At 40.4% G+C, this 26,704-nt stretch overlaps 1 protein-coding gene across 6 annotated transcripts in view; it reads right to left on the bottom strand.

The window, feature by feature from the left end:
* Positions 1-26,704, bottom strand: part of BTBD9 (BTB domain containing 9) — a 413,308-nt gene that overhangs the window by 79,899 nt on the left and 306,705 nt on the right. For all 6 annotated transcript variants that reach the window (XM_042938624.1, XM_042938625.1, XM_042938626.1 and 3 more), the window contains exon 9: positions 1,848-1,955. In XM_042938624.1, coding sequence (XP_042794558.1) covers positions 1,848-1,955 — 108 coding nt within the window. The remainder of the gene's footprint in view (positions 1-1,847; positions 1,956-26,704) is intronic.

Consider the following 26,704-nt stretch of genomic DNA (forward strand, 5'->3'; position numbering starts at 1 on the left):
ACACAGAGTTAGCATAAAACCCAGCAAGTCTACTGCTAGGAATAGATCCAAAAGGACTGAAAACGTATGTTCATACAAAATCTTGCACAGGAATGTCCCAGCAGAAATACTCATTTTAGCCAAAAAGTGCAAATAACTCAAATGTTCACCCACTGATGAATGGATAAACAAAATGTGACATATATATTTCCATATGATAGAATATTATTCAGTCAGTAAAAAGGAATGGAATGCTGACACGTGCTGCAACACAAAAAATAAGTTTGAAAAAAAATATGTACTAAGTGAAAACAGCTAGAGGAGATCACATACTATTTAATTCCACTTGTATGAAATGTTCAGAATGTGCAAATCCATAGAGACAGAAGGGAGCTTACTAGTGGTGAGGGGCTGTGGGAACTGGAAGGAGATGAAAAGACTGCTAATGGGTAGGAGGTGTCCTTTTGCGGGGGGATGAAAATGTTTGAAACATTAGATAGTAGGGATGACTGTACAACAGTGTGAATACACTAAAAATCACTAAATTGTGCATTTAAAAGGGTGAATTTTATGGTATGTGAATCATATTTCAATAATAAAAAAAAAAAAGAGAAATCGCAGCTATTTTCTTTACCTTGCCTCCCAGTGAATCTGGCTCTACACAAAAAGGCACTGAGCTCTTTTTAGGTAATGTTTGGGAAAAGGTATGATTCTAAGATGCTGGAAACATGCTAATCTTGATCTGAGTGAGTTATATGGGTATATACACATGTAAATAATCATTCTAGTCATGATCTCAGGCCAGTCAGAACCCACATAATCCTTCCTCCTAGCTTCCCCTACAACAACGTAAATGCAGAGGCTCAATGCCATATACATTAAATGACTAGAGACCTACATATCAAGCTTTCTTTGGTTTAGGTAACAGTGTAGCTAACACTGAGATGAGATAAATATTTAAAGCTAACCTTGAGAATCATATGTGGCTGGAAAATGGAGTCCCAGAATAACTACTAAAGTGTGTATCACATCAGCAAAATTCTCGAAGGAAGAAACAAGTTCTAAAGAGGTAGTGTGCAGTGACGGGGGCAGGGACACAAAAGAGGATTGCATATGGAAATCCTTCTTTTCCCTGCTCAGGTACATGCCATTTTCTTTTTTTAATTTTTACTTATTTTATTTATTTTAAAATTATTATTATTATTATTATTATTATTATTTTTAGAGGGAGAGCAAGAGAGTGTGAGATGGGGAGAGGGGAAAAGGAGGAGGGAGGGAGAGAGAGAGAGAGAGAGAGAAAGGGAGAGAGAGAGAGAGGGAGGGAGAGAGAGAGGGAGGGAGAGAGAGAGGGAGGGAGAGAGAGAGAGAGAGGGAGGGAGGGAGGGAGAGAGAGAGGGAGGGAGAGAGAGAGGGAGGGAGGGAGAGAGAGAGGGAGGGAGGGAGAGAGAGAGAGAGGGAGGGAGAGAGAGAGGGAGGGAGAGAGAGAGGGAGGGAGAGAGAGAGGGAGAGAGAGAGAGAGAGAATACGAAGCAGGCTCCGCAGGGCTTGACCCCACGACTGACCCTGGGATCATGACCCAAGCCGAAATCAAGAGTTGGACGCTCAACCAACTGAGCCACCCAAGCGCCCCTACATGTCACTTTCAAGAGTCAAGTTCAAACCACAAAATAAGGAAAGTTTGTTTGAGCATATAAATTCTCACCGAAGTACTTAATAGTCAAAATTGAAATGAAGGATCATTAGGATGTTTTCAACCTCCAAATAAGAACGTAATTTGGTGATTCCACAAATCTTCATTAGAAACTTCTGAATTCATCAGATAAGACTCTTTTAACTTGTAATAAATTCTGAGAAATGATGTAACTTACTTGCAAGAGACTTTAGTTCTGTCGGCCACCATGGTCCATTGTTGCTGGTTGGTGGAAACCTCAACGTAGTAGCTATAGCTTCGATCATCACAGTCCCAAAGTAATAACCTGAACAAAGAAAAATACGTTAAGAATGCTGTGAATGTTCTCACTGGCTGTTTTCTGAGGCTGTGGGCATGAGTGAATCCATGTCTGCTGTACCCCTCCTCCCTGCCTCCTTTGCCCCACCACACTTCCAGGACTGGAAAAAGGAAGAGAATCCCAGCAAAAGTATGGTAGGAGGAGGTGGAGTCAGTCTGAAGAAGAAGCAGTGTCTTTTTAGGAATTTATTTCACAAGTCACCCAATCTCAGGCAGCCTCTATCAAAGCTCTTTGGTTGGCTTATCGGTGAGATGGCCCCAAATCCTCCTTCCTGATTCATCTCCAGTTGACTGGGCTGACCAAAAGTGATATCCTTGAGATTCCTGTTCATGGGGATGCTTTCTAATTGGTAGTAACTAGTAAGTCCCAATGACCTTAACTATCATGTTTCAAATTCCTTCTCATTCTTAGCAGACTTTTTGCATAGCTGTAGTATAATGATCTGATTTGGAGATACAAGCAAACATATTCATTAGTAAAACTTTTTTATTATTTAGAGATTGATTATTTTGGCTCTGTTCTTCTTATCTCCTTTTGAGCCCAGATAAGAACCAAAGCATAGACTATGTAATTTAATTTACATGAAGCTCAAAAGAGACAAAATTCATCCATGGTGACAGGAATCAGAACAGTGATTACCTCTGGGAGAGGTAATGATTGGAAAGGGTATGAAGGAACCTTCCAGGATGCTGGAAATGTGAGGACTCTGACTGAGTGGTAGTTCATGGGTATACACACAGTAAATACTCATTCGTACTGTATATAAAAGATTTGTGCACTGTATGTGTATTATTCCTCAATTTAAAACCTATAATAAGAAAAAAGGATCTAAGAATTGCAATACAGGATTAGACTTCGGTCCAGCATTTTGCTTCTGACAGTGCCACAGTGGTGAGGGACGAGAGACCACTGTTTTCTATGATTTCAGCTTCCAAAGTCCTTCCCATACAGGATATCTTACCGTTTTATATTTGGTCATGCACATTTGCTTCCTCCACCAGCTAGAACAGAAAGTGAGCTCCCTAAAGGCAGAGCCTATGTGTTCTTGATCTTTCTATACCCAATACTTGGCACAGTGTCTCAAAGAGCCTATACTCAATGAATGTTTATTTGTTATGACGATTATTATCATAATAGTCAACATACCTTTAATGTTCACACTGTGTACCAGTCCCTGTGTTAAGTGCTCTATATAATTTATCTTATTAAATCCTTCCAAAAATCCCCTTAGCAAGCATTATTCTTCTCATCAAATTATATATATTTAATTATATATATATATATCATATATATTTAATTTATATATTCCATCTAAATACAAAATATTTAATTTGAGAGAGAGAGAGAGAGTGAGCGCAAGTGAGCCTGACATGGGGCTCAATCCCATGACCTTGGGATCATGACCTGAGCTGAAATCAAGAATTAGATGCTCAACCGACTGAGCCACCCAGGCACCCCTCTCATCAAATTATAGACGGTGAAAGTAAGGCTTAACACTGTTGGGTAACGTGTCTATACTCAGTTAGTGTTGGCAGATACAGGGGGTTCATCAAACCTGGTATCCTGGCCAAAGCCCATTTCTGTCATCCTTCTGCCAAGTGCTTCTTTACTCCCAGTTTATGGGCCTGGGTCCCAATTTACAACCTGCCACCTATGACTCTACAAAAGTAGTTCATATTATTTCTCCTTAATCTTGTGATTATAATCAATAAACACCCTTGCAAAGCTCAGTTTAGTGTCACCTACAATGCTATTATTGGGGATCAGAAATGCCACTGTGTTCCCCTTTCCCCTTACCCTTTGTTCCTTATTTTCAAGTGTAATTTTGTTTGCTATCAATGACTAAACCCACACTACCTAATATTTTGGAATTCATCTTTTAAGCAAAGCAGAAACAGAGTTTGCCTTAATCTATCTGAATATTCACCTTAATTCACCTGAGTATTTAATCTCTCAAAGTACTCTGAATGAATCAGACAGGATTCCACCCTATTGTTTTTAAGTGTCTAATAATTCTGCTCTTTACCAGTTTGCCTGGTAAGAAAGCAAATCATTTCCCTCATTAGTCATTTCCTTGTATATTATTCTAGTTTCTTAGCACTTTTATGCAGTTAGCTTGTTAATTTACATTCATGTTGAGTAACTTGTAAAAGTGTAATTTTTGTTTCTATGTTTGTCTAGCTCTTGTAAAGATTATAGAAAGACTGTTGATCTTTCTCTTTTTAAAAAATTCTACTCTGAACATATGGGTTCTGTTCATAGTGTATGTTTCATACATGTTCTGGGCTGAAATAACTTATAACTTTGCCAGAGTAGATTAAAAACAAGAAAAAAACCCCTTCAAATTAATTAATCATTCTCTTCACTTAACAGCCTTGGTAACAGGCTTTTTGGGAGACAATGTTGAGGTTATTTTCTCAAGGGGATTTTGGATCATTGATGCAGAGCCAGTTTTATGATAATCCCTATCCTTCTGGATAATCATGAGTTAGTGTTTCTACCAGTGTATCCAAATGAAAATAATCAAGCCTTTTGGGATAGAATGTAACTAGATTCCAAAATATTTCATGGAAAAATACTGGGATGTGGGAGATAGGATATGAAGAAGATAAAAAGGAAGACCAGTTATAAGTAAGCACCATAAATGCTCTGGTAGAAATTCTTGGGAGTAATAGGATATTAAAAGAATTTTTAAGGTTGCACACATTTTGTCCCATAGTAGCTTTTCCTATAAGCCCTCCAACTTGTTCTGAGACAAATGTTTGTTTTAAAAGGAACATCACCTGTGATTCCAGGTGTAAACACATAGACATGGTGCAATTTTTCTTGTAACTTGTTTCTTTCGCTTAACGACGTATTATGAGTACGTTTCTTTTGTATCTATCAAATACTCTTCCTCATCACACGTCCTGGCTTCACGGAATTTCACTGTATGGATGCCCCATAAATTATTTAATCGGCTTCTTATTAGTGGTCATTTAGGTAGGTGACAGTATTACACTGCTAGTAAAACTCTGTGATGAACGTCCTTACACTACATCTATGACTGTTGCCTGTGAAAGCTTCTGTGGGTGAAGCTGGAGCGGGGCACGTGAGGCCTCGACGCGATTACCAAACAGCTGCACGCTTCTCCCTTTCCCCTAAACAAAAGTCTGAACCAATTTATACTCATACTACCAGCAGTGCATAAGAGATGCCTGTTTCTGTGTGTCACTGCTGATAATCATGTATTATCTTTAAAAACACTGCCAATTCGATAGATGAAATCTCTGTCATTAATTTGCAGCCTTTCACTTATCATTGAACTTGAACATTTTACCCATTTTCTACTTATATTTATCCTTTTGTTAATGACTTACAAGATGCCCTCTATATTTGACGGATATTAATCTGCTGCCTATCATAGTTGGCATGCTGAAGATATTAATTTTTATTAGCTCACTCTATCGATCTTTACTTCAATAATTTCTCCTGGCCTAAATTCTTTTTTCTGAACAGCAGCCAAATGCACACACTGGTTGAGACATCTCCTTTCTATTCCTCTATTAAGAGTCCCTGAGGGCTGGAAATGGGGGGTCATGGTGACTCCTGAGTAGAGAAGGGATACTGATGGATCTCAGGTTATCAAGCCACTTACACTTTGGAATTTTTAAGATAGATTCTAATTCATGTGCCAGGATGCATATTTGCTTGGAATTTCGGCTTAGCCAGGCATGAAAATACCTTTGTTGATTCAACTGAAAAAAGCAAGCACAGTCTAAGGACACTACAGGAAAAATTGGCTCAATCTCTTTTTTTCCACAGAGAGGAATTTTGTTCTAAGAAGGCACAATTGAAAAACCCACCAACTCCCTCACTTCTTTCCTTGCCAGCAAAGTCTGTTCCCACGTCTGTGCACCTGCAACAACACAGAGATACTTCTGATTTGTAATCTGCCAAGGAATGTTTGCCCGATGAGCTTGCCCAGGGCAGACACACCCCCTCTGACCTTAACTGAGAAGAGTTTCTTAAACATATCCCCCTACATCTACACACCTCCACCCAGACATCAGAAGCTATTTTCAAAAGGGGCTGAATAAAGGAAGCTGCTGGCCAAGATCTATTGGTGCAGATCAGGTCTGTACTCAGCTGTTGCCATGAACCCCTCTACCTAATGAGCACTGCATGAGATGCCTGGTGATATTAAACACTGTCTCCTCCATCCTCCCTCAGACTCATTGTGGAGTTTCCCTTAAAAGCAGTGAAGTGCTGGGCTTTTTGTAATTGATTAGCAGATGTGATTTTGCTTACATCTTCCATAAATGCCCTGGCTGGCTGCATACCATTGATTACCGGGGTTCGGTTTACAGCAACTAATTGCTCTCCTTGCTGGTGTTTTGATACAAAATTCAATAGTGAATATGTTTTCAAAACTCCTGTCTTTGCGGCTTGAGTCAGAAGTGACTTGAGGCAAACCCAGTGGACTGAGTTTTCCCTTCTTTAAAATAATTGCTCTCTCATCAGTCTGTGAAGAAAGTTTTCAAATTGTAGCATTCTAATTGGAGAGTCTGCATTATGCATGCGATGACAAACTATGTTGTGCTGAATGGCATTTTTTTCATCCCTTTCTTAAGGGATTAATTCTGTGCCAGATTGTGAACAGTGCTGAGGTTTAAACAGTGGAGATCAACAGCCTCTCCGCTGAACTGGTATCTTTTAGGTCAGAAGCAAGTGTCTGTTTGCCTGTTTCTAACTGTCCACTGTTCGTGGGAGACTCCACTGGAAGGCCTGGGGTCACCTCTCCTGCTGCTGCCATGTTTCCTTGCTTGGGCAAAAGCAGGCAACTTGAGAGAAGAGAACTGCCAAGATATTAGTAACATAATTTATTATCAAACCCATTTCTAATCTCTTGGTCAAAATCAAAGAGAGTCTGACCTCACAGGTTTGGAGACCATTCTTTGTTAAAGATCTTGAGAAATTAAGTTCTTTAGAAATAATTTTCTTCTGTTCCACAAATACTTACTGAGTATTGACTAAGTGACATTAGGCAAGTCACTTAACTTACTTGTACTTCAGTTTCATCCCATGTGAAATTAAAGATCTAGATTCAACGGTTTCTAAGGGCTCTTCCAGTTCTAACATTTTATAATTTGCTGTGACAGCAGTAGAGGTGATGGGTTGTTTGTTTTTTAGTTTTAGTTTTTTCTTTGCATGTCTGTCCATTATACAGTAACCTCCCTCTTAGAGAACTGTTTCTGGCTTAGCCCTAAGGTGGACACAGGGGGTTCCTGAGCTTGGCTTGTGGACCTGAGTGCATGCTGGGAAGACACATGGCCCATGCTGTACCAACTGAATTTCATTTCTCAAAAATTGAGAATTACGTAAGATTCTAGCTTAATTGGTCCTGTTCACTTAAAATAAGATGATGAAAATGCAGGCCTTCTGGGGTGACTTTCTTTCATCAGAGACACAAAGAAGCAAAGAAAGTTACCTGCAATGAGAAACAAAGAAGACAGATGATGTGGCCCAGGGAGGGTTATCTGGGCTCCCAGCAGGAGTCTAGTATCTGACTATAGTCCCTATGAGGGTCACCAGAGTTTCTGCCCTGGTGTTCTATGAGAAATCTCCCCATCATTTTAATAAACTTGCCATATATGGCTTAAGCCATATTTATGTGGTTTCTTTAGCTTGGAACCAAAGAGCCTAAGATAAGCTCCTAGCAGAGAGTGCATGAGCCAGAAAAGCTACTCAACTTACAGCAGAGGTTCTCATGATGAGGATGATGTGATGGCTCTAGGACCAGAGAGATAGGAGGTGAAGGACAGGGATGGTGAGGAAGCTCACTTTGAATGGAGATCTTCATTCAAGTATGAAAGAAGATTCTTGATGGAAGCTGAGAGTGGCAGGGCTGCATTGGGGGTGGAAAGGCAACCTAAGCTTTGGAGCAAGTTCTGTGGGGTCTGCAGAGCTGAGGGAGGGGGCCTTGCAGAGACAGGACACTCAGTGTAGCTGATAACTCAGGACCACCAGTGACAAGGGGGATTCAGGGCAGGGTCAGGGAAGACAAGGGCCAGTTGGAGCAGTGGCCAGTTTGAAGCTGCTGAGGAGTTAACTGGGGCCAAAGGGGGCTGACTGACTTTCAGAATAGAGAGGGACTACAGGTCGTGAAGCAAAAGAACAGATGCAGCAGACATAGAGGTGAGGGAGAAGGGTATGGAGCTGTGGCCACAGAGGGAAACTTCAGTAAGCAATGGGAGCCCAGTTTTCACTCTCCTGAGTGAGGAGCCGGAAGACAAACATCATGACAGAGGCTCCACTCTAATCGCTGCTGCTGAGAGGCAGGGGGGAGCTGGCAACAGCTGCCAGAAGGAATTATACTGCTTCGGAGGAAGAGTATTTTCCTGGGGGAGAAACTGGAATTTTCCCACAGATGAGAGAGACCCTCACTGTGGGCTGTCACGGGGCTCAGTCACGCAGCTTCCTCTGCAGGTGAAGAACAAGGTCGAGCTGAGACGAGCTGCTGGAGGACCACGAGCCCAAAATGAGATTCTCAGCAGGAGACTGGAGCCAAGTAACAACGTTTGATGGAAAGTGCGGGAGGCAGAGCAGGTGGATGCCCTGCAGATTCCAGACATGAGAACCCCCGAGGAGCGGCCACCACAGGGGCCCTACAGCCTTTCAGGGCGAAGGGGACACCCTCCTTCTTCTGACAGCAGGAGGAGGGAGACAGGCTGCTCGCCAGACGGAAGGGGATCTTGGGAGATGTGTTAGTCACAGGGCATCACAGAGCCTACGCACTGTCTGCAACCACGGAATTGCCCATGTCTTGGACACAGAGGGCAGTTTCTCCAACAGAGGAAGAAATAATGGCACTGGCTAACAAGATTCTCTTGCAGCTGGTGAGGGAAAAGACAGGTGCAAGCGCTCGGTCGTCTGGCATATGCAGTTTCTGCATTTAGTCACTGAAGCCCCAGGATGAAAAAAAGTGAGGAGATGGGGCAAAGCATACACTCGGGCTTCACCGTGCAGGCTGGTTTACTGAGAAGGGAGGGAATAAAAGAAGGGGCTTTCTCTCCTACAAATCCTACATTCCAGGTAAATTCTATGGCAGTAGAGAAATGCTGATGGAGAACATGCCCGCAGGATAGTGCTATATGGATAGCGGATGGGACAAAACTTTCCAGGAGTTTGAGACAGTACAAAACTCCTGACTTTTAACAGCTAATTGAGACTATCATTTCACTCCTTGGCGGGATTAAGGTTTTAATTTCAAGTTTTAGGTGATAACATACAAGGCAGCATGGCTGCCTCTGCAACGTTCAACAAACACCAAGGCTGGAACGAACAGCGATAGACTAATCATAATCCCACCTCACATTCACACAGACCTCACTGGCTTCAAAATGTTTTTGCATGCATTATCACATTTGGAAAAAACCCACAATTTACAATCAGCACATTTCCTGCTTTCAATGCAAATCTATTCTTCTAAGTTACTTGGTTAATTTTCTTACAGGGGCCAAACACTGCCCAGGCAATCTTTCACAGATTTCACTCAATCACTTGGCAAACCCTTTATTAATAAATAAGGTTTGGCCTAGACTTATGATCTAGATTCCATACGACACAGTCCAATTTGACGGAAATTCTTTCATTTTATGCTCCCAGTGTGGACATGTGAGAAAATCTTGTCCAGGACAAACAGCCCTTAAGAAGAAAAGCAGTTTTCGTCTACTTTTCAAGGTGCCTCTTTCCAATACAGTCCCTTCCTGAAGCAGAACGTTGGCATCAAAACCATCGGGAGCCATTTCACATGGTCTTGTTATATTTTACAAGGTGAAGTCTCATTATGTTGTAGACCTTTTCGGCAGTGACACATTGAGCAGGGGTGCAGCTTTCACAGATCTTTCCCTGTGTTTAAATTTGGCATCATCAATGTCCCTCTCGGCAGCAAGGCCGTCTTCCTTGATCCCAGCAGCTTCCTCATCATGACGCACACATAACATCAGTGACATGGGTGCAATTTGGCCCACCAACAGGGTTGGAAAAGGATGTGCAAGAGGTAGAAACAGAGAGGCCCCACCCAGACCACAGGGCTTGGCTCCCTACATATCAAGTCCAGCTCACTTTTAAGGGGCATTTGCTAGGAAAGGCTGTTGTGATTTAAAAAGGCAAAAATTGGTTTCTTCCGTTAATGGCCAAGGACAATATCCATTTGTGAGAGCGTTTCTGTTCCCTGTACCCAATTCTATGAAATTATTCGAAGGGTGAGAAGGTGCTGGCATGTTTAAGAGCTCAGAGCTCACTGATCTACCAGCTGTGTGTTAGGGATCTGATTCACTGGATTTTAACTCACTTTTATGACCCCTGTAAAATAAGATGGCCCCAGTGTGAGTCTTCATCCAACAGGTAGGGGAGTAAAGTGTCACCTGGCTCCAGGTTCCCTGTGTAACACTATCCAAAGGCCCCTCCTTTAACTTTCAGACCAAGTCCAGCCAAGAGGAACCACCCTGACCATGCTTTGAGAGTGCAGGGATCATGCATGGCTAATGTCTTGGTATTCCCCATGGTCCCGGGCATGTCATAAGCTCTACTGAGTTGAAGTAAAGGAGCTATGGGGAACAGGACAGGAGAGGATGATGGAGAGAAGACAGGGAACTACAGATAAATCCCCTTTCTCACAAAACCCAGGTAGCTCCATCTTTTAATGCTCCATTAAATTACTTTTCAAGCTGAAACACCCCCCTAGTCAGTCCTCCACTCCCACTCCATTTTGCAGGGTCTCACTTAAGAGATAATTTATGAAGGGGCACCTGGGTGGCTCAGTCGGTTAAGCGTCCGACTTCGGCTCAGGTCATGATCTCACAGCTCATGAGTTCGAGCCCCGCGTCAGGCTCTGTGCTGACAGCTCAGAGCCTGGAGCCTGCTTCAGATTCTGTGTTTCCCTCTCTCTCTCTACCCCTACTCCACTCATGCTGTCTCTCTCTGCCTCAAAAATAAATAAACATTAAAAAAATTTTTTTAAAAAAGAGAAAATTTATGAAGTACATTAATGCTCACTGCTATTTCTTCTCTTGAGCTTTTTCTCCTGCCCCTCCTCTGACCACATGCTAGTATGTGTCCACATGCACACAGCCTACAAAGCTCCAAGAAGCAGAGCCAAAGAGAAATTTAATAAGCTCCACAGCTCCTTTCTATTCCCTTAGGTCAAGTTTTCACAGGAATCCGTGTCTGTGGGAGAACTCACAATTTAGCTACAGGTAGATCTTTGTATTACCTCAACCTGGTGATAAAGGGAGAGAATGGAGAGGCAAAACAAAGGTGGGGAAGGTTTGACTCTGAATATTACAGCGTTCCAGCAGGGCTGAGCAATAAGGCAAAAATCTTCCTATTCAGGCAGGTAATCTCTTTATTTTTGTTCTCACCAAATCTCTCCCCTGGTCTCTCTTAACACAGCCAGTACTATTTTCCTATGTCTCTCTTTTTTTTACCAGCCTGACCTTTTCACCCAAATCAGATCTGGGCTTCAACCTTTGCTCCAGCTTTGAATCAGCTCCTTTTCCCCACAGGGCCCAACCTATAAAGTGCTGGGCTCTTGACGAAAATGATTTGAAAGCACTTGCCCATCCAATACAGGCCCTCATCTGCCGTCAACTGCACCAGCTGTGTTAGCCACTGCTTGTTCCTCTTTCATGTCCCCTCTCTGCTAAGTCACTGCCCCCTCCGTCGTATTCCCAACTCTAGTATTTATCCTCCTCGGCCCTGCACGATCAGATGCTTGTCTGCACTCTTTTCTCATGCTCACCTGGTCTAAATTGCCTCCCTTTCAGTCCCTTCTCTAATGAACTTCCTTCACGAAATTCTTCTGTGAAGGCTTTCACATGAAAAAAAACAAAACAAAACAAAAACTAGACTCTAAAGCAGAAAAAATAAAACTGTATAAGTTGCAAGTGCTATAAAATTAAAACACTTAAGCAGATTATTCTATTTGAAGTCTGAGGTGTCTGACAAATCATAATCCTCCGTGCAGTACATGACTTACCATTAAAATAAAGACCACATTAGTGAGAATAATAATAGGGGCATCTCTACCACTACATAAAAGTGAGAATCCTAACTATGACAAGTTCTTATAAACAAAAGATAATTAATTAATTTAATATGTAACTATGTGAGAAAGCTTTTGAAGAATGGCAAGAATTAAGGAAAAAAAAGCAAGATTTTATAGAATTTTTTGTAATGGCTAGAGGAAAAAATGGCTAATTATGTTTTTCAGTGGAATTCTTTTGATCACTGGCCGCTCAGTACAGGTTTCTTGATCCAGGTCTTCAAAGCTGGGATGATAAGTTTTAATTCAAACGTTTTCAGCTGAACATGAATAACTCTAACTTTTCTAACTGCTAAACAGCTGTAATCAAATCAAACTCGTGTGGGTTACAGGACCAAAGGCTAAACAGGCATTTGCCATTTTTTTTTTTTTTTTTTCTGGAATTGCCTATACTGTTTTCCCCAGGGTGGAAGGCCCGGGCAAAGGCTCCGAATTCAGAGGGGCCAAGGTGCCCCCCACTGCTGCAGGAGATGGAAGAATGCAGTTTTCTGTCTCATAAATACTCACCAGCATTGCAGAACAGTTTCCCCTCCCTCCCACATTTGTTTGGTTGAAGGATCATCAGATGGGAAAAATACTCCCTCTTTAGAATGCATTCTGTAGGAACTACCCTTTTAGAAATAACCCTCCTGGGTGCCAACATGAATATTCACCAGAGTGTACCGAGCACAGGGGCCAGTCTCCATGCCATGGACACTAATCCTTCAAAATGTATTCCAGGCAAGCTACCAGGGTAAACTCCTGTATAGAAACTGGGCTTTCTGATGATGGATATTGGATGGCTGAAAGGAGAAAATCTGAGTGAAGGAGGCAGGGATGAATAAATCACTCATAATCTGTCGAAGGCCCTGATGTAGCCATACCTTGCCATTGGGACTCAAACACAGCATGAGGATGCATTAGAACATTGCACTCTGTGAATTAAATGGTTTCTTTTGTTGATCTGGCTTGTGCTTCCTCACCAAGAACAACAAACATTTATCTCCCTTCTGCCCCATAACCCTCAAACCCCCTTTTTACTTTCTTTTTATTTTGGCTGATAGGATATACATGGACATCCTGAGAGCATAGTCCTCATACCATGCAGGCACCCAATGTATGTATGTTCATGTACATGCACGTGAACACACACACACACACACACACACACACACACACACACACACACCTCACCTGCTATATCACTGCCCTGACTCACCTTCAGAAATGTACAGGCAGAAAAGATGAACAACTCTTACAAGCCAGGGAAGAAATCATACCCAAGGTAGCAAGATCTCAGATTTCTAAGTATCCTCCCACTCTGGCACCAAATCCCAATAGTCAACATTGATAATCAAGTTGAGAGGCAGAAGGAGACTGGCTAAGACAGCCTGTCTGAGTCACACGTGATACTGTTGTAACTAATGCTCTTCAGATAACCAACAATTACTTAGCCGACGATGTTTAGGTGCCAGAGGCTGGGAGACAGATCTGGGATAACTTCCAAAGAGGTTGGTGCTGGAATTAGTCCAGCTCTTGGCACAGTTTGTACCCTGGAAATTGGGGCATTCAGGTGCTTGGGGGCTCCTGGTAGCTCAAAGGAAGAAGGAATGTGAGCAAGGAAGAGGAAAACAGTGTGGCCTCAAGTGGCATTCTGGGTCAAATGATCTTCTCAGTCTATTTGGAGCAGGAAAAGCTCCAATGACTCTCCCACTGCCTCTGAGGGACACAAGGACATTCCGAAGCAATGCGGTATAACCAGAAGCAGTGGTGGCAGATGGGAGACAGGGGTCTCAACTCTGCCTCGGTCTTGGAACCCTATACTCGCAGATTTATAATCTGTTTAATGGGGCGTGGGGTAGGAGAAGACAGGGAGATGAATTTTAATTTAGATGATTTGTGGTTCCTTTTATTTTAATCTGTTTTTTTTTCTATAATCACAAAGTAGTACACAATAAATCCTTTGGTACTTCTTAGAAAGTATCTATTAGTATATCTTTTAGTAGATACAATTAGCATCCTTTACTAATTGTAAAAAAAAAAAAAGGTAAACCAACATTTTAAAAAATGTTCTTTGGTGGCAGAACCCCTTCACAGACAACATCTTAGAAGAACTTCAATCTCCATGACAGATGAAAGTAAAACTGCTCTACCAGGGTCAGAGTTGGGGATGAAGTCTCATTGCCAGGCTTTCTCATCAGCCTGTCCTTGTGTCAGCCCCCAAGGCTCACCTCCTATACACATGGTAGGAAAAACCACTGAGTCATGGTGTGCATGTTGACTGACTCCCAACTAAACAGTGATATTAATATTCATGTCTCTTGATAACAGGCTTATAGGTATTATTACTCACATTGTTTGGAACTATAAAAGGCAAAGGGGCTTCCCTAATTCTTTGCTCCCACCTGTATGGACCAGAGCTGTTAGTGAGGAAAGGAACTGGATAGATTAAGCACAGATAAACTGTGGCCCGTGGCTGCCTATTTTTGTAAATAAAGTTTTATTGGAACACAGCCATGCCCAGTCAGCAGCTGAGCAGTTGTGACAGAGACTATGGCTTACAAAGTCTAAAATATCCACTACCTGGCCCTTTCCAGAAAAAGTTTGCTGGCGTCAGGAACAGGCAGAAAACTAGAGCTGTTCTTATTGAGCAGTAAAGAGTTATGGCACCAAGGCAAGAAATAAAGGTATAGTTTAAACCAAGGCAGAGTTTAGCCTAGAAATGTCTAAAATCTCTTTCTTCTGTTGAAAGTGTTTCAACAGATTTTCATATAGCAAATTCCATGTGGAGTTTTTCGATTCTGCTATAGTCCTGTCTTTGTTCTGTGACAACTGTACTGACAATTCTTGGCTTGCCTTTCACCCCAAATTTCTGGTATTTCTCCTAAGGGTAAAAGAACAAGAAAGGAAACGAGACCCCCCACCCCTCAAAAAAAAGCTCCCATTAAAAATAAAAATCTGAAAACCATTCCCAAACCCTCTCTACTCCCTGAACTGATGAAGTGTCCAGGAGCCACATCCTCAAATTGAAGACATGTGCAAACAGGACAGTCGCTACTGACCACCACTCTCCAGATGGCATGGAAATAGTAGGATAAGGCGAAGAGGTTCCAGGGATGTTTAAAGTCAATAACCAATACGTGCACACGAAAGTTATACAGTCACTGATAGGGTGGTTAATATGACAGCAGTAAAATAATGTATCAGTTATAGGGGAAGATGACACCACAGACGAAACCACACTAATTAGGCAGACAGTGTTGTTGTTTATTGGTCACCAGGAGAAAATAGATATGTATGGATCCATCCCCTTGCTATCTCTCCAGCTCTGTCTACTGTGAGTATAAAAAGCATCTTACAAGATAGCTGACCGGGGCAGTCTATGACCACAGAACAATAAAAACCGTAAAGTGTTTGGTGTGCTAACAGAGCTTTTCATCTGGAATCTTTTAATGAAACCAATTTTAAAGGGATGACTCTGTTTAACATGTTCTTCCCAAATAGTTCCAACCAATCTCCATGAATTCTCTACTTTTTCTGTGAGTCTAACATATACAGCTAAAATCTCACTATAGTGAACACAATCGTGACATTTACCTGTTCAATCAAGAAGGCTGTTATCAAAAGGATATTATTTATCTGATTTACCACCAACTCTCAGGCAATTCTCTATAGACTATACTTATCTGTTTCTAACAGTGCTACTATAAACTTCCTAATAAAGATACCTATTTGATTATAGATGCTTTATTATTTTTTTAACCTCCAATAAGAAATGAATGTAGAAGATTAGATATCAAGAAAAGATTTGAGAAAGGTTTGCATTAGGCATCAGAGGACATTAAATGGTAGATGCCTAAGGGACTTAGGAATAAAATCTTATTAGCCTAGACCACAACTACCCTTCCCCACAAGGTTCTTGTATACACCAAAGAGAGTCCCAGCAAGTGAGAAGCAAGTGAGAAGGGATACGTGATCACTAGTGGAACTTTTGGCCCAAAACTCTTATGCAAAAGGCGTAAGACGTGGAGTACTCCCTATTCCCGAGTTGGTTATGCCTCAACAATTTCAACCAAAGCAAGCTAGGTGGCCTGCCTTGTCTCTTCTTCAACACCCAAAACTTATTCTTGGTTCTTACCACTACAATTTTAGAAAGGATCAACCCAACAATACCACCGAAACAGAGTGAGCGGTAAGAGATCATTGGCTTCTGCTGTCAGGCACTGAACTGTCCCTGAGCTGAGGCTTACCTTACCTTACCCCAGCTGCCCTAAAAGATAAAAGAGCAAGTAAGAGTGCCCAAGGACAAAAGGATGGGTATGCTTACCATTTTGTTGTTAGGGCAGAAGAGAGAAAAGGAGTGAGGAGAAGCCTGGGAGAGGTTGGGACAAGGAGGGAAGGCAGGACATCACTCTAACAGAATTAGTCCTGGCCCATACCACTTAGGGCCCAGTGGGAGACCAGAGACACAAGAAATGATTCCATTGAACTGTGGCCCACTCTCAGTCCTACAAACTCACCAATATGATCAGCATCTTTCCTGGAAAAAAACTAAATGCTTTGACCATGACCAGCATTTTGGGGAGGAGTAAAGAAATAGTGGCAGGAAAAGCAGAGGGTATTTGAATTTCTTCTCTCAAGATCTAAAATCATAGTATTACTATCATCACCCTCTGACTGATTGTACTTCTTATTTCAAGTGTTCCAAAGCCATGTGGTATTTGTCTTTCTCTGACTGACTTATTTTGGTTAGCATAACACTCTCTAGCCTGATCCACGTCATTGCAAATGGCAAGATTTCATTCCTTTTATGGCTGAGTAATATTCCATTGTGTGTGTGTGTATATACAGGTATGTGTGCATGTGTGTATATACACCACATATTCGTTATCACATTCATCAGCGCGCACGCACACACACACACACACACACACAACATATTCTTTATCCGTTCATCAGCCCAAAGCCAGAAACACTCACTATAATCCTATGAAACAAAATACCACATTCCAAGAACTCAGAGGAGGGAAAAACTGGAGGTGCTAGTGCGGCTACTGCCCAACATCCCCTTTGAAAGTCAGAGATCTTTTAATGTATCATTTTATTTAGGACAGATGGATAGGAGTCCAGATCTTTTAAAGACTTAAAAAATTATTTCTAGCAGGACTTTTGACATAATTCGTCTGCCACTACAAAATAACACGGATATGCAGTGAAGTTCTGATGTGAGAATGTGATAGGTACAGAAGAAAAGTCAATTCTCTATAACTTGGTTAGGTAAGTAGGTGCTTTGGTTAGTTAAGTAAGTATGTCTGGTTAACAGACTCTGTATGGACTGCCGATTTTAACAAGAATTCAGATATGATAAAATATCCGAACTAGATAACTAGAGTAAAACCACACCAAATAAAATTTATTCACCTTTTGATGTATTAGAAGGTACCTGGGATCTTGTCCTGCCTCTCCAATTTCATTTGGTGCATCCACTGTCATTATGGTGGTAAAGCATGAAGACCAGTTACAGAAAACAGCAACAGTTTGTAACAAAAAGTGAAGTGTTTTTCAAGAGATAAACTTCATGACTAAGAAGTCAAACATATATAATGAGTAATTCTGCTTGTTTTGGATCAGAATTATCCAGTAGGCAGATAATAGGCTTTTTATTTACAGAACATTTTTGAAGCTGAGAATAATATAAAATACAATTATTATATTTACTCTTTTGGATAAACCCAGAAGCTACAAGCTCAAAGGGTGTCTTTAAAAAATAAATAGAAAAAAAAACCCTATTGAATTGTATACTTTAAATGGGTAAATGGTATATGAATTATATCTCAATAAGGCTGTTTAAAAAAAAAAGACCACATGAAATATGGGGATTTATAAAAATTCCAAGGTAGATGTGAAATGTCAAGTAGGAGGTAGGGTTCTGTGGCAGCACTGCTGACTGGATGAGCCAACCCCTTACCATGACCCTCAACTTCCTCTCCAACCTTGCCAGGGCTGACCGTGTAACATAGTTCAACCCAATAACTAAGTGGAAGTCAGTTGGGTGGAGCTTCAAATAAAGCTTTGGCTTTTCCTAATAAAAAGGTGCAGACTTGGCTGGCAGGTCTCTTTACCCTTTGCCCTTCTCCTTCCTTCTGCCTAAATGAAGATGAGGTAGTTAAAGCCTTAGCAGCCAACATTTTCCTGCGGCCAAAATGCATGTGAAAAAGACCAAGAAAATTGAAGAGCTCACCGAACTGCAGAACTAATACCAGCAACCATCCACCTGTGGACATTTTGTTATGTGAGACCAAAACAATTAAGCCAAAGCAAAATAAACAAACACACACCTTTAAAAAGTCTTAATCAGATTCTCTGTTATTTGTAGCTAAATGCAGCCCAAATACAAGCTCCTTTGGGGCAAACGAAGGCTAGCAATAAAAACAAACATAGTCAAGGCTTAGCCACAACATTTAATGAAAGTTACTGTAACTTACACCCTTAGGAAAGAAGATGGATTGAACAGAAAGTATGATGCCTTCTCTCATTTTCTTTTTAAGGCCATAGGAAGCTCTTGTAGGCTTGTGCAATACACTGGAATCTTCCCAGCTAGGGTTTTAGCACTGGCTGCATTGTCATGTTCATGGTGGAGAGAAAGAGAAGGAACTCAAATTATACTTTGGTTTCTTCACCTCTTACATGGAGACAATGAAGCAACTAAAGCTTCAGAGCTACTGTAAGACATGGCAAGTAAAAGGACCATTAGCCATTTCTAAACATTAAACTGTATGGAACATCTCAACAGTCTAGACTGGTATTCAGTTACAGTAAAAGAATAATGTGGCAGGGGGGCTTATGTCATAATCATTGCGGGACATGGTTTCAGATAGCATAAGGCAAAAGGAAGAAAGAGGATCCTACTGTGAGGTCTTAAGGGGGGAAAGAAAGAAAATCCAGGGAGAAGTAAAAGCATACTCTGCATTTATCTAGGTAACCAATACCCCTTATACTGAATCTAATACATTGTTGAAAGATGCAACACAGCAGAAAGACAAAAGATTCCTCAGCTGGATCTCAGCCCCTGAGTATCCAGGAAAGTTGTTGAAAATAGTCCCTGAGGGGCACCAACCAGCCTGTCATCATAATCATTTTTCCTTGGAGAAGGATGGAGGTGGGCAGAGGGGAGAGGCAACAAGGGGTGTTGGAAGCATTTTTTTCTTGATCTCAGTCCTTCTGCTGGTTCAGAATGTTTCAATCAAATGCCTCTGTGGTTACCAGTTTACAAAGGGCTAAGCTTAAAAAGAGAGAGATACATAGTATCAGGTGCTACCAAGCAAGATGCATCAAAAGCAACTTAACAAGGTGACAAAATTGGGCTCCTAGGGGAAAAACAATCTCTGATTTAAGGGCATCTAAGGAAGTGAGGTTTTTTCAAAGGTAGATTGCTGCATTGGATTAATTCAAGGATTAACCTTAAATGTCTGTGACCCTTCATCAGCGTTAAGAATAGCTTTATTCACTTAATACTTAAAAGGTATACTTAAGCAATTTGATGTATTAAATTTGTAGTAATTTTGGGCAATTTGCTGAAAGCTCTATGCTTCTGTAAGTTCTCATGAGAAAAGCTGCATTTCTGTGGCCCTGTATGGCCTATGGGGCCAGGTCGGGGGAGCAGTGTGTAAATTATCTGCCAAAGTGAAACCACATAAAGAGTAGGTTGATGCTTTCCTTTCATCTGCTCTTCCAAGGTGAATGATTCTGGTGTTTAAAATGACTGTTTAACAAACTACTGGTGAAGTAGTATTCATTTTAGAGGGTCTTATTTTTTTTTAAGTTTTTAAATCCAGTTAATATACAGTGTTATATTAGTTTAGGGTGTACAATATAGTGATTCAACAGTTCCATACATCACTCTGTCTTCATCACAATAAATGGCCTCCTTAATCCCCATCACCTGTTTCACCACCCCCCCTCCCACCACCACCCCCCCCCCCCCCCCCCCCGCCCCCTGTGGTAAACCAATCTTAACTCTCTAGAGTTAAGAATCTGTTTCTTGGTTTCTCTCTCTCTTTTTCCCATTGCTTATTTGTTTTGTTTCTTAAATACCACATATGAGTGAAATCATAGGGTATTTGTCTTTCTCTGACTTCTTTCACTTAGCATTATACTCTCTAGCTTCATCCATGTCATTGCAAATGGTGAGATTTCATTCTTTCTTACAGGTGAGTAATATTCCATTGTGTATATACACCACATCTTCTTTATCCATTCATCAATCAATGGACACTTGGCTGTTTCCATATCTTGGCTATTATAAATAATGCTGCTGTAAACATCAGTGTGCATGTATCCCTTTGAATTAGTGTAACTTGGTGTTCTTGTGTTCTTTGAGTAAACACCCAGTAGTGCGACTGCTAGATCTTATTTTTAACTTTTTGAGGAACCTCTATACTGTTTTCCACAGTGGCTGCACCAGTTTGCATTCCCACCAACAGTGCACCAGTGTTCCTTTTTCTCCACATCCTCACCAACACCTGTTGTTTTTTGCGTTATTGATTTTAGCCATTCTGATAGGTGGGAGGTGATATCTCATTGTGGTTTTGATTTGGATTTCCCTGATGGTAAGTGATGATGAACATTTTTTCATGTGTCTGTTGGCTATCGGTATGTCTTCTTTGGAGAAATGTCTGTTCATGTCTTCTGCCCATTTTTTTAATAGGGCTATTTGTTTTTTGGGTGTTGAGTTTTATAAATTCTTTATATATGTAATATGGATACCAACCTTTTATTAAATATGTCATTTGCAAATATCTTCTCCCATCCCATAGGCTGCCTTTAGTTCTGTTGATTGTTTCCTTCACTATACATAAACTATTTTGATGTAGTCCCAATACTGTATTTTTGCTTTTGTTCACCTTGCTTCAGGAGACATATCTAGAAAGAAGTTGCTACAGCCAGTGTCAAAGAGGTTACTGCCTGTGTTCTCTTGGAGGATTTTTATGGTTTTAGGCCTCACATTTAAGTCTTTAATCTATTTGGAATTTATTTTTGTATATGGTGTAAGAAAGTGGTCCAGTTTCTTTCTTTTGCATGTTGCTGTCCACTTTTTCCAACACCATTTGTTGAGGAGACTGTCCTTTCCCCAATGGATATTCTTTCCGGCTTTGTTGAAGATTAGTTAACCATATAGTTGTGGGTTCATTTTTGGTTTTTCTATTTGTTCCATTGATCTATGTGTCTATTTTTTGCCAGTATCATACTGTTTTGATTACTACAGCTTTGTAACATAACTTGAAGTCCAGAATTGTAATGCCTCCAGCTTTGCTTTTCTTTTTCAAAATTGCTTTGGCTATTCAGGGTCTTTTGTGGTCCCATAGAAATTCTAGGATTGTTTGTTCTAGCTCTATGAAAAATACTGTTGGTACTTTGATAGGGATTACGTTAAATGTATAGATTGCTGTGGGCAGTATAGACATTTTAAGAATATTTGTTCTTCTGATTCATGAGCATGAATGTCTTTCCATTTTTTTGTGTCATCTTCAATTTTTGTGTTTTACAGTTTTCAGAGTATAGGTCTTTCATCTCTTTGGTTGGGTTCATTTCTAGGTATCTTATTACTTTTGGTGCAATGGTAAATGGGATAAATTCCCTAATTTCTTTTTCTGTTGCTCCATGATTGGTGTATAGAAATGCAACAGATTTCTGTACAAAAATTTTGTATTCTGACACTTGACTGAAAGTTTATCGTTTATCAGTTCTAGCAGATTTTTGGTGTGTTTTGAGTTTTCTATACACAGTATCATGTCATCTGCAAATAATGGAAGTTTTACTTCTTTACCAGTTTGGAAGCCTTTTATTTCTTTTTGTTGTCTGATTGCCGTGGCTAGGACTGCCAGTACTATGTTGAATAAAAGTGGTGAGAATGGACATCCTTGACTTTTCCCTGACCTTAGGGGAAAGGCTCTCAGTTTTTCCCCATTGAGGATGATGTGAGCTGTGGGTTTTTCATAGATGGCTTTTATTATGCTGAGATATGTTCCCTCTAAACCTACTTTGTTGAAGGATTTTATCATGAATGGATGTCGTACATTGTCAAATGTTTTTTCTGCATCTATTAAAATGATCATATGGTTCATATCTTTTCTCTTATGGTTGTGATGTATCACATTGATTGATCTGTGAATATTGAACCACCCTTGCAACCCAGGAATAAATCCCACTTATTGGGATGATTTCTTTTAATGTATTGTTGGGTTCAGTTTGCTAGTATTTTATTGAGGATTTTTGCATCTATGTTTATCAGAGATACTGGCCTGTAGTTCTCTTTTTTTGTGGTGTCCTTATCCAGTTTGGTATCAAGATAATGCTGGCCTCATGGATTTAATTTGGAAGTTTTCCTTCTTTTTCTTTTTTTTTTGGAATAGTTTGAGAAGAATAGGTATTAACTCTTCTTAAATGTTTGGTAGAATTTGCCTGTCAAGTCATCTGGTCCTGAACTTTTGTTTGTTGGGACTTTCTCAATTACTGATTTAGCTTCTTTGCTGCTTATTTCCTATTTCTTCCTGTTTCAGTTTTGCCAGTTTATGTTTCTAGGAATTTATCTATTTCTTCTAGGCTGTCCAATTTGTTGGCATATAATTTTTCATAATATTATCTTCTAATTATTTGTATTTTTGTGGTATTGGTTATTTCTCCTCTCTCATTTATGATTTTGTTTGAGTCCTTTCTCTTTTTTCTTGATAAATCTGGCTAGAAATTTATCAATTTTATTGATATTTTCAAAGAACCAGCTCCTGGTTTCATTGATTTGTTCTACTGTTCTTTTTTTTTTTTTTAGTTTCTTTCTTTCTTTTTTTTTTTAATTTTTAGAGAGAGTGTGAATGGGAGAGGGGTAGAGAGAATCTCAAGCAGGCTCCACGCTCAGCACACAGCCTGAGGTAGGGCTCAATCCCACAACCCTGAGGTCATGACCTGAGCTGAAATCAAGAGTTGGACACTCAACTGACTAAGCCACTTAGGTGTCCCTTTTTTTTTTTTTTAAGTTTGTATATCATTTATTTCTTTTCCAATCTTTATTATTTCCTTCTTTCTGCTGGTGTTAGGTTTTGTTTGTTGTTCTTTTTCTAGCCCTTTGAGGTGTAAAGTTAGGCTGTTTGAGATTTTTCTTGCTCCTTGAGGGTAGGCCTGTATTGCTATAAGCTTCCCTCTAAGATCCCCTTTTGCTGCATCCCAAGGCTTTAGATGGTTGTATCTTCTCAATGAATTACTTTTCTTAATTTTTTTTTAAAGTAGGCTCCACAACCAACATCAGGCTTGAACTCATGACCCAGAGATTAAGAGTCGCATGCCCTCTTGACTGAGTCAGCCAGGCACCCCTGAGGGGACAGTTGTGTTTTCATTTTCATTTATTTCCATGTTTTTAAAATTTCTCCCTTTATTTCCTGATTGACCCATTCATTGTTTAGTAGCATGTTATTTAACCTCCATGTATTTGTGATCTATCCAGACTTTTTCTTATGGTTCTGGTTTCATAGCGTTGTAGTCAGCAAAGATGCATGGTATGACTTCGATCTTAAATTTACTGAGGCTTATTTTATGGCCTAATATATTATCTTTCCTGGAGAATTTTCTATGTGTACTTGTAAAGAATGTGTACTCTGGTGCTTTAGGATGAAATGTTCTGAATAGATCTGTTAAGTCCATCTGGTCCAGTGTGTCATTCAAAGCCATTGTTTCTCTGTTGATTTTCTGTTTAGATGATTTGTTCATTGATGTAAAGGGGTGTTAAAGCCCCCTACTATTATTGTACTATTATTAATTCTTTCATGTTTGTTAACTGTTTTATGTATTTGAGAGCTTCTATGTTGGGTGCATAAATATTTACAATTGTTAGATCTTGTTGGATTGTCCCCTTTATTATTATATAATGTCCTTTTATTAGAGTCTTTGTTTTAAAGTCTATTTTGTCCAATGTAAGTATTGCTACTCTGGCTTTCTTTTTATATCCATTTGCATGACAGATGTTTCTCCATTTCCTTACATTTATTAAAAAAATTTTTTTTAAATGTTTATTATTTTTGAGAGTGGGAGAGACAGCATGAGCCAGGGAGGGGCAGAGAGAGAGGGAGACACAGAATCTGAAGCAGGTTCCAGGCTCTGAGCTGTCAGCACAGAACATGATGTGGGGCTCGCACCCATGAACTGTAAACTCGTGACCAGAGCCGAAGTCAGATGCTTAACCAACTGAGCCACCCAGGCACCCCTCTATTGCCTTACTTTTAATCTGTAGGTGTCATCCTAAGTCTTTTGATTGGAGCATTTAGTCCATTTACATTCAAAGTAATTACAAATATATATTTATTGCCATTTTATTACTTGTTTTGTGGTTGTTTCTGAAGATTTTCTTAAGGAGTGTCTTAAAAAATTTTTTTAATGTTTATTTATTTTTGAAGGAGAGACAGAGTGTGAGTGGGGGAGGGACAGAGAGAGTGGGAGACACAGAATCTGAAGCAGGCTCCAGGCTCCAAGCTGTCAGCACAATGCCTGATGCGGGGCTCGAACTCACAAACGGCGAGATCATGACCTGAGCTGAAGTTGGACACTCAACCAACTGAGCCACCCAGGCGTCCCTTAGAAGTGTCTTAAATAAAAATTCTGAACAATTACTAAGCATGTTTGTACATGAAATACTGGGTCAAATGGGCTGATAGCGCCTATAAAAATGTCTTCTTGATGGGTTAATCTTTGAAAAGTACAAAAATTTTTCTTTTCATGTATCCAGCTATATTTTATGATGACTAGTTGTCAAGTTCTCTAATCACTCAAGAGAAATAAATGGCTGACATGTGAGGTAAATCAAACACATACACACACAGACTCTCTCTCTCTCTCTTTCTCTCTCTCTCTCCTTTTTTGGGGGCATTTAACCTTTCCTGCTTTTCCGAAGAACATCTGAATTCTAGTGCCCCTCCTGTATTTTTAACATTCAACTTAGTTGCCATAGCAATACTTTCTGGTCTTGAAATACCTCTAGGATGAAACTGGCTGAGACATATTTACCTTGCCCCCAAACTCTGTTATCTGTTTCTAGGCTCGAGGATTTCTAGTCCCCTAAGCATTCACCCAGCTCAGACTCCAGTGTCTACTGGGAACCACACATACAATTTCTTATTCAACAGTTTTTCTGGGAACCAGAGTTCTGAGGTCTGGGGGTGATAAGAGAAGACTTTAGTGCAAGGCAGATAGGCTGAGAGAGAAACAACGCTTGGTAAATAAATCATGGATCAGTGAGACAAGGAAGAATTCTTTGGTTCAGGGCTGTGACAGAGATGCTCAGCATGACTGATATGAAGCAAATTTCGTAAAATATCTTTCCAATTTTGACTAGAATTATAGGCAATCTTAATCCAAGCCAGAGGAGTCATATATTTAGATGTTTGTTGTATTCCTTAAACTATAAAAAGGAAATTTCTAGCTCTCTAGGTTGCAAAGAAGGCTCTCCTGATGTAAATAGATGTACTGCTTGCCTATGCGGCACTCAGACAGAATGAAATGGAAGCGGCATGAAACGTGTGAGGCGAGTGCCCTTACCTGTGCTAATGTGAGTGAGCACCTGACTCCGGAGCTTAATTTCAGTCATTTGCTGGAGATGCCAAATCTTTAGCAGTTTCTTCACATACACTTAGATCAGACACACTGAGCAAATATGATGTCCAATTTAGTTGATAGATAGAACTCCCTTTCGCTGCACTAACATACTACGCTGTCAGTTCAGTCAATGAGTGTTTATTGAGTACTCACAGCACAGAGTACTTGTACTAGGCACCTGGAAACCACCGCCAGGAACCCACGTCCATCTCAGTACTATAAAATCACTATCTTCAACCGGATATTAACCGTGCTCCTATGAGAGACCGAGGGCAGCACAGATGTCAAAAATACTCAAACAATTACAAAACATCTTTTGCGTCATTAGCTTCAATTCCTCTCCCCACCCTATCGACCAAGGCTTCATTTGGAACTATTAAATAGGAAAGGAAATTGAATGGTTTGTGATTCCTCTCCTTTTTCTTTTCTGTGCCTATCCTTTGGGAGGGAAGTGGATGAGCAATAGCTTGGCAGGGTGGTAAGCAGTGGGAAGAAGGGAAAATAGCAGTCGAAAAGGAGTCTCCATAATTTACAAACGGAAGAGATAATCTACAGTTGGTTGTAGCCGTACAATAATGAAAGGGCGGCTGAACTGGGCCTGGGCTTGACAGCTCCCAGAGAAAGAAAAATACACTGGGATGAATAAGGACCATAGAGGCATACCTAATTTTTTTTTTTTTTTTTGAGATCAACTTGCTATTGCTTCATTTTCTCTATGTTTAATAACTGCAAGAGAGAAACTGATTCATGTTTTGGACATTCTGCACCACATTAACTTCTATAAGCGGTAGAACTTTTTTCCCTATTAGAAAATAAAAAGAGGCTCATCCCTACAGACTGAAGAGATCATGAATACCCACCAAGAACATACTTTGGGCTGGACCCATTTTGTCCTTACATATTATATTCATATAACATTTTCCAACTGAGGAGCCTTAACTATTTTTGTGTCATTAACTCCTTAATCCTCACAGCACTCAGACAGACTATGGGCAGTGGCATCTACATGCACGGC

Source organism: Panthera leo, chromosome B2, assembly GCF_018350215.1.
Source record: "Panthera leo isolate Ple1 chromosome B2, P.leo_Ple1_pat1.1, whole genome shotgun sequence".
NCBI classification, from domain to species: Eukaryota; Metazoa; Chordata; class Mammalia; order Carnivora; family Felidae; genus Panthera; species Panthera leo.